The sequence below is a fragment of the Arachis ipaensis genome, chromosome B04 (genome assembly GCF_000816755.2).
Source record: "Arachis ipaensis cultivar K30076 chromosome B04, Araip1.1, whole genome shotgun sequence".
In the NCBI taxonomy this organism is placed as follows: Eukaryota; Viridiplantae; Streptophyta; class Magnoliopsida; order Fabales; family Fabaceae; genus Arachis; species Arachis ipaensis.
Genome location: NC_029788.2, coordinates 8272795 through 8281233, shown reverse-complemented (window position 1 = coordinate 8281233; position 8439 = coordinate 8272795). Strand labels below are relative to the sequence as shown.

The window sequence follows — 8439 nt, the reverse complement described above, 5'->3', positions numbered from 1 at the left end:
CTAAGTGTAAATTTTTTACTTTTATAAGTTATGTATTTATTTATATTTTTAATTGACAACCCTGTATGGTTGCCATTTACCTAATTGCACCACCACAAACCTCTCTAAGCCCTGTACCCTAAAAACAGCATATAACCTAATTATTGGAACCATGCAAGCAGAGTTTTTGCACCAACCATCTTTTAGGATATTCCCTTTTAATTTTGTTTCCTCAACGTTCTCAAAACCTGGACTTAAAAGGAACCTACTTGTTCATCTTCGTTTTTTTCAGCTTTGCTTTATTCATTCATAAAAACTCTTGAGGCCTTAGCTTCTTCACATTCATATATTCATTTATTCATTCATGTAAGAATTAATACTAACAATGTTGGCGTGATCATATATTATTGTGATGTGTTATGCAGTTTCATCATTCATTTGATAACAATCAAGGCTCACTATTTATTAATCTTGCAGATATATACACATAGATATTATTCATATTGCTGTCATTGTAAGAAAGAAGAGAAGAGAAAGAATATATTGTTATTGTTATAATAATAATTATTATCAGAAGAAGAAGAATGAGCTTCAGAGTAAGAGAATCACAAAAGGAATTGGGGTCTCCAAGGGGAGAGATTGGAGAGATAGATACAAGGGCTCCATTCCAATCTGTGAAAGCTGCTGTTAGTTTATTTGGTGAGGTAGCAGTTCCAAAATCTTCTTCTATCAAGAGGAAATCCTCTGAGGTAATTTAACAAACACCTATCATTCATGCCAAATGTAATTACCTTGATCACATTTCAGGCTACATAAACTGGGAATTTTCATTGTAGTAATGATTTTTGGCATATATATAACATAGTTGCGATAAATATACGGCATATCGACTTAAAGTACGATGATAGATATGTTTGAAGAAATATGTTTTTATCTGTATTTCAACATGATCGTTTATCGTAAAAACATTGAAACAACCTTTTTTGTGGGATAAGAGATGTTAGCAAAATAATGAAATACAATTGAAAATGCTTGACTTAGAAGATTATTATTTTTCTTACACTAAGATATCATCTTTTTTTTCCTCCCCTTTTTCCTTAAAAAAAATCATTTTACCATTTGGCTGTAAAAAGAATGAACATTTTTTTCTTTTAATTAGAGGAATGTTTGATCCTTTTTAATTTTTTTATAGAATCAAATGTGAATTTCATTTTCTTTTCCTCTTTCTTTTCACATTTATCAACAATGTACTCAACTACTCCCTTATTTTTATTATAAGGTCATTCATACCTTATACATTAATATTCATACTCATTCATTTCATACCAAATAACACCCAACTAGTTTTTATCATAATCAGTTATGAAAAAATAAATTATACATACAATAATTGATATAAGTAATTTCTTCCACAACTAATCTGAACACTCCCTACAAGAGCCTTCAATGTGTTTCTAGAAATGCTTGTTCAAGATGCTATTAGGATACAACTAAAAAAAGTCTCAATTTTGTGTGTTTGGCAGAATGTACTGGAAAAGGAGACACAACTTCTGTTGGCCCAAAGAGAACTAAACATGATAAAGAAACAGCTTGGCAGTGCTGAGAATACAAAATCTAAAGCACTTGCTGAGCTTGAGAGGGCCAATGTAACACTTCAGGACTTGACAAAGAAGCTCATCGGTGTCAGAGAATCTAAGGAGACGGCAATAGAGGCAGCCGAAGTCGTGAAGAACAAGGCCAAAATACTCGAGGAACAACTGTCCCAAAAAGCTATAGGATATGAAGCTTGGAAAAGAGAACTAGAGCAAGCAAGAAAGGAGTATCAAACAACTGTGAAGGAACTAGATGCTTCCAAGCAAGAACTCAATCAGATAAGGCAAGATTTCGATGCAGCTTTGGAGGCAAAGTTGGCTGCATTCCAAACTGCAGGGGAAGCTCAACGATCCACTAAGATGAACTTGGAAAAAGTCAATGAAATGTCAAATGAAATCGCAAACATGAAGGCGTCAATTGAACAGCTGAAGCTTCAAACTCTAAAAGCACAAGAAGAACAGGTACAGGTCATGCAGGAAAGGGAAAGCCAACTAAGCTATTACATAACCGCAAAGGAAGATGCGCAGGCAAAGTTGACGGCCTTAAAGGCCGAATATGACCCTGAACTAACAGCAAGCCTAGAGGTGAAACTGGCCGAAACAAGTGCAGAGATTCAGCTTCTTCAGGAGCAGATGAGGGAGGCACATGCTTCTGAAATGGAATCTGTGAGACAAATGACTGATGAGATTAAACAAGCTACAAAGATGCTGCATGAAGTTGTTGCAGAAGAAAATTCCCTGAGAGAATTAGTTGCTTCTCTTAGGACAGATTTAGAACAAGTGAAGAGAGACCAAGAAGAACTTAAGGAGAAGCAACAGGCGGCTGAAGCTCTTGCTGCCAGCCTCACCAGTGAACTACAAACTATCAAGGAAGAGGCAGGGCCTGACCCTGGTTCTGTGGAGGAAGTTGATCTCACTCAAGAGATGAGTTTGAAGATTCAGGAGCTAGCATTGGAGACAGAAAGTGCAAAAAGGGAAGAAGAAGAATTGAGAGTACAAACCGAAGAGCTGAAGCGAGAAGCTGAAAAAGCTCAGGCCATGGCTGAAGAATTAGGGAGAAAGCTGGAGGATGCCCTTAGAGAGGCTGAAGAATCAAAGGCAGCAGAACGGAAAGCGATTCAGGAAATGAAAACATTGTCTGATATGCGAGGGAGAGTCTCCGATGCAGATTCTAATTCTAATGCTAATGCTAATGCTAATAGCAAGATTGTATTATCAGTCAAGGAGTTTGCAGCTTTGAGTGGAAAGATCAAGGAATCCGAAGATTTGATTGAGAGGACAGAAGCAGCTGCACATGCTCAGGTGGAAGCAATCAATGCAAGGAAAAGAGAAGTGGACAAGAAAGTAGAAGCTAACCTGAAAGCAATTGAAGAAATTAAGGCTGCAACAGATATGGCTCTTAGAAATGCAGAGATGGCAGATTCTGCGAAAGAAGCAGTCGAGGATGAGCTAAGAAGGTGGCGTGAAGAACAAAACAGCGATATGGACTATGCAGAAAATTCTGCAAGATCAATCTCCTTGCACATCTAGAAGGCTATAGAACGTCAAAGATCAGATATTTAGATGGTGTTCAATCTATAATCAAAAGGAGCAAAAGGGAACCATATTGGTTGTAGCATTTCAAATTTTGCCCTTTCTCTTTTGGATTTGGGAGGTTCCTTTCAACTACATGTCCATGATGATCATTTTATCGATCAACAGCTTCCATAAAACAATTTGCAAATGCAGATAAGCTCATTGTCAAGATCTGTTTTAAAGTTTTGGGTTCCTAGGACCCTTAAAACTTCCAAAAACTAAAAAAATAAAAAAATAAAAATCAATGGTTTAGGAGAAACATTTAGATTTAGCTTCTCTTTAGATTTGCTTCTTTACTTTGCAAAATTATAAAAAGCTGAAGATGATGATTGAGTGCAGGAAATGAAGGACATTTGCAATTTGTTTCCAAATGAGGCAACAAAATGGACAAGGCCAGCTTCTGGTAATGGTGCATTGATGATCTTGTAAAGTGTAAACCATGCAAATAGAAAGTGCATACTATTTTGTTTTGTTCTTATTTCCAAATTCCAACTCCCATCATGTATTTATTCATAAATTTGTTTATGAAGAAAATTTTTCCTAATCTATTACTCCAATGTTTAGATCCTGAAAAGATCCATCTCACTAGAATCTCCAACTACATGAACAGAATTATTATCATTCACATTTATTGATATAGAATTCATTTTTGGTAAATATCAAACAATATCAATTAACCTAACGTGCTTGGGACTAAGCATCAATTGAGACAACATAAAACTCATACATTTTACATCCAATTAATTGCTTTTCAAATTCATCTAAATGGTTTGTAATTAGTAGTATTTTGTTTTTTGAAAAAATCTATGCACCAAGTATAAAAGAACATGTTGAAATATTACAAATAAAGTACAAAGGTAAGACATTTAAGGAAAAACAACAAAATTTTTCCTTTGTGAATAAATGGAATAGTATATTTAATCATATTAATAATTAGACCCCTTTTCCCAAGTTCAACCCTACAAATTGCAAGCGTAGACAAATACAAATTGAGAAGGCAAACCATGGAAAGTTGAGATGGAACACATTACGTCACAAACAAAATACTATATTTGACATTTCTCTATTGTATATTTAAAGCTGGGGTATCCACTTTATTCCAACTACTACTGAATTCCTCAACCTTAACATAAAAGCTAAACTAATTCTGCAGAATCCTAATGTTTAAGCAATGTGAATGTTCCCCTTGACTACACATAGATTGGTTCAAATGGTTAAACAGGACAAACCATTTTAACTCATCAGTGCAAATCCTGAATGAAAGGTACTCCGTCGGTTCCTTTTTATCTATCACTGTTAATTTCCGGCACATCCACGGATCAATGTATCCAGAAAACAATACAATTAATATGTATCAGAAAGTAATAGTAACAGATAAAAAGCAAACAAAGGGAGTAACTAACAAACCGTCAAAACCCCCAAGCTACTTCAGTAGTTCAGTCACCATTGATTTTGAGGCCATCTAGTGAATCTGAAACTCCATTGCAGTTCTCAAACTTGTGCAACTCTGACTCTATAGTCTTGGCAATCTCTACTTCCTCAGCAGGAGGCTCGGGGAAATCTACATGGAAGGATCCCTGCTTGATGGGTTCGACCTTTTCATGGATCCTGGATTGCTCCTTGATGTAATTGTAGAGTTCTTGGTGGAAGGGATGATCTAAGGAATAGCAGTTCTCACTGCTGCCCTCTGAGCGTCTGGAAGATCCGGAGCCTTCTTTTCTACAGAAATGTGGTAAAGATGCCTCGTCCATTATCTGCATGCCAAATTTTGATTTTTAAATTCTATCAAACCATATAAGGCAATAAATGAAGATATTTTTTTCTGAAACAATACAAGCACTTTGAGGAGATTAACCTGTGCTACAACTACTTTTTAGAGGAAAAATGCAAACACGAATATGCAAAGAGAAACATAAATAAGATTACAATATCTGCTTTGGGAAGCGCATATTTCAGTAATGCTTTTTGAGGAATCATACAGAAACCAAAAAGTTTACCTGCAACAGCTCATCTCGCCCACAACCCGGTAAGACTTGCACTTTTCTTCTTGTCCTTTCTTGCAAAAGTGGCTTCACTACCTGCTAATGCTAAATGTTTAACATTATGCTGATATTTCAAATAGGTGCTTAACTTAAACTAATATGCCATGAATATCACAAGAGTAACCAAGTCGCAAGACGAAATATCTTCTCACCTTCCAACATGCTGAAAATATGTATGGGACATTTACAATGTAATATGTATTTGTCTTCTCAGGGTAGTTCAGATCATCAATAGATGATATTATTGTTAACAACTGCAATGACATGAATGACAACTTAGTAACAGTGTTATATATAAAGAGAAATGTTATTAACAAGGAGGAAAGGGTATTACAATAGGCCTCGAGTCCTCAACAAAAAAGAAAAGCATAGCTCAATAATATTAGAAATATCCAAAAACAAATAAAACCAGTTGACAAAGGTTTTCTGGCCTAAAAAATCAGAATCTTGGAGTGCAATTGAGTATGTCATTTCAGTAACGCCAAAGGTTACTGATAATGACATGTGAATATTCAATTCTTTCTCCCTATCTTAATTATAATAAATAAATGAATAAATTCTATATGTTCTCAGATTTATTCAGTATACCAATTCTGAATTGCTTTTACAAACTTACTATTCAAATATTTACTCTCTTTTTCTTTTTCTCTTTTAGGGTTAATATATTAAATACATACCATTCACATCAAACCATCACGCTTCTTATTTTAACATCAAAATTCATTGTTAATACATTGAAGTCACAAGTAGAGTAACTGTGCCGGACCAAGTAGCTACATGAACTAAATGTACCTTAATTTGGTTCAAGGCCGAGAACTTCAGACCAGTCATATCCAAAACCTTTACACATGTGGTAATAGGTTGCCCATGTTTCTTTGATGAAGAAGGCTACAGACAAATATGGGTAAAAACTCAGAATGAAATGGCAGAAGCTAAACTACCAAATTAATCTTAGAAGAATCCAAAGACTAATACTCACCAAGACCACACGGTCACGATATTCATTGATCTGAATGTGAGACTGAACATAATAATGAACCTGCCGATCATACAAGATCAGGATACACAGAAGTCAAATAGTGCCCCCCAACAGACCAATGTTTCTCTTCCTTTCTCTAATAAATTGAACTTACAGATGCTTTGTCAAATGTGCTAAGCCCAACACCAATTGCAAAGACAGGAAGACCCTGGAATTGATCACAGAGAAAGAGAGAGGGGAAAAAAGAAACAGAGATAAGACAATTATATAAATTTGATTTAGGAGAATACAATGTGTGCTGAACTGCATATATAGCATAACTTGCACATGTTGACAAGAAAATACTTTCAGAAGTGACCGAGATGACATGGGATACCAACAAAAAAAAGATTATGTTTCAGAATGAGCACCTCTCTTGAGTAACCTGACAATCCTATTAGTTGTGAATCGCGAATTGATCTGTATAAATCAGGCGGGACTATTGGTTTCTGAAAATGAAACATCATCGATAATAACCAAGTAAAAACTCATAGCCATTTGTCAACAAGGTCTTGCCAAGTATATAAAGGGGATTTCTAAAAATAGAAAAATGAACAAATAAAAGAAACAGAAACAATAAGTTCAAAGGATCATCAAAAACATAAACTTACGGATAAAATGTTGTCAATCTCATTTTGTACTCTCCAGTTTAGAGAATCAACTAACTGCAACATGATAGAGCAATTATGTTACGGAAAATTCATAGTTTTTATAACAATTAAGAACATACTTGCTTAGCACTAAACAACATAACAATTGGCTTAAGTATGTCTTACCATTTTATGAGCCTTGGAAGCATTCCACTCCCTTGCTTTCAGAAATCGTACTAAGGTTTCGGTCACATATCCTTGATGAACATTCTGCATATCACCCAGGATTAAATTCCAAAAGGGGAACATTTAGGTGCACTTTATGAAATTTGCATCCATCCAGAAAAGAAGAAACTATTAATACAACTATGAATAAATAAATCCTTCAAGCAAATTAATGAATAGTGTTAAAGATATACAGTGCTACATTGATTGAAACTTCAAAACTTGAAAATCAGATCTCAATTTATCCCCTTCCTACTAAATCAATACAAATTATAAATCCCCCCAAAAAAATGCAGGAGATAGCAGCACTAATTAGTCAACAGCATGAATGAAACATTCAAAATTACTTTAACCATCATGACTCCAAATGGCCACACTAGACACAATCCACCGAAAAGGAACTAATAGAGAATAATTTACACAGCCACACAGTACAGAGAGATCAAAACCAGCACATGTTGAAAACAAGCAAAAACTATACCAGATAACAAAAAGGGGCAGCTTAGAATGAATAATTCAGAATGTTGAAATCAGATCAGAATGAGTATCTAGAAACAATAGATAAAGAAAGATAGAAAATGGGTTACCTGAAAGGTTCTCTGCAATGGCTCCTCAACTAAGCATAATTACAAAAAGAGAAAAGAAGCAATTTTTTAACATGAGCATAAAAAAAAGGGGGGAAAAGTGAGAGACCCAGATGAGAAAAAAGAGCAAGGATTAAGAGAGAGATGAAAAAGGTGAGACCTTGATCCATGAGAGATTTGAGGTTGTTGAGGGCATCCTGGGAAACATCCCCCATTTGTTGCTGTTGATTCTTTTTGAGTTCTTTGAGGAATGAGGAAGAGAAATCAGAAGCAACAGCAACAGCAACACCAACCCAGAATTAGTGTAGCTTCAAATTCACTGTGTCTGTGTTGTTTGTTTGTTTGTTGCACCTCTCCGTTACTGTGAAGAGAGAGCAAAACCGAAACTTGAAGGAAAAAAAGAAAAAGAAAAGAAAGGAAAAGAAAAGAAAATGAAAAGGAGAAAATATAGTGAGAATCTACTAAGACAGATTGAAAAAGAAAATATATAACAGTGAGTGAAGAGTGAAGTGAGGACCCAAGATTCAAGCATGGTGGGCCTACACCGCCACTCATCTCTCCCACTTTCCACCAACATGATTTTATACACGGTGAAAATTCACTTGCAATCGACTTCACGTGAAGTTAATTCTTAAGAGTAGTTAAATAATTTAATTAATTTGACTAATTTTTTATCTAAAGACTCTTTTAGGTATCAATTTTACGTGAAGTCGACTTCAGCTGAGTTTTTACCTTTATATATTTTAATCTCTGAAAAATTACAACCTTGACAATTTAAATTGTTTTTAGAGAAAAAGGAAATACATTTTTTTTACTTTTAATTTTTCTGCTCAT

General features: G+C 35.0%; 2 protein-coding genes across 3 annotated transcripts; one reads left to right on the top strand and one right to left on the bottom strand.

The window, feature by feature from the left end:
- LOC107637560 (WEB family protein At1g12150-like) lies at nucleotides 80-4517 on the top strand. Its single transcript, XM_016340964.2, has 2 exons — nucleotides 80-728; nucleotides 1503-4517. Exons 1-2 carry the CDS (start codon nucleotides 564-566, stop codon nucleotides 3099-3101), a joined length of 1764 nt encoding a protein of 587 aa, XP_016196450.1. The 5' UTR covers nucleotides 80-563; the 3' UTR covers nucleotides 3102-4517.
- LOC107638749 (phosphatidylinositol/phosphatidylcholine transfer protein SFH9) lies at nucleotides 4047-8151 on the bottom strand. Of its 2 annotated transcripts, XM_016342121.2 has the most exons (12): nucleotides 7766-8151; nucleotides 7609-7637; nucleotides 6983-7066; nucleotides 6818-6871; nucleotides 6578-6655; nucleotides 6322-6375; nucleotides 6168-6227; nucleotides 5981-6076; nucleotides 5341-5442; nucleotides 5144-5224; nucleotides 4554-4900; nucleotides 4047-4439 (listed from the first exon to the last, which is right to left on the bottom strand). In XM_016342121.2, the coding sequence occupies exons 1-11, from the start codon at nucleotides 7818-7820 to the stop codon at nucleotides 4583-4585; spliced, it is 1011 nt and encodes a 336-aa protein (XP_016197607.1). In that variant the 5' UTR covers nucleotides 7821-8151; the 3' UTR covers nucleotides 4047-4439; nucleotides 4554-4582. The 2 variants fall into 2 exon arrangements, with proteins under 2 accessions (XP_016197607.1, XP_016197606.1); XM_016342120.2 differs by having other exon boundaries at nucleotides 4136-4900.

Bases quoted from the DNA above. Each gene is read 5' to 3' on its own strand.
- LOC107637560 (XM_016340964.2), top strand. From the start codon at position 564: ATGAGCTTCAGAGTAAGAGAATCACAAAAGGAATTGGGGTCTCCAAGG. The intron at 729-1,502 runs GTAATTTAACAA...TGTGTTTGGCAG, and splicing joins TCAAGAGGAAATCCTCTGAG to AATGTACTGGAAAAGGAGAC.
- LOC107638749 (XM_016342121.2), bottom strand. From the start codon at position 7,820: ATGGGGGATGTTTCCCAGGATGCCCTCAACAACCTCAAATCTCTCATG. The intron at 7,067-7,608 runs GTAACCCATTTT...GGTGATATGCAG, and splicing joins CATTGCAGAGAACCTTTCAG to AATGTTCATCAAGGATATGT. The intron at 6,077-6,167 runs GTGAGTATTAGT...ATTTGTCTGTAG, and splicing joins ATCGTGACCGTGTGGTCTTG to CCTTCTTCATCAAAGAAACA.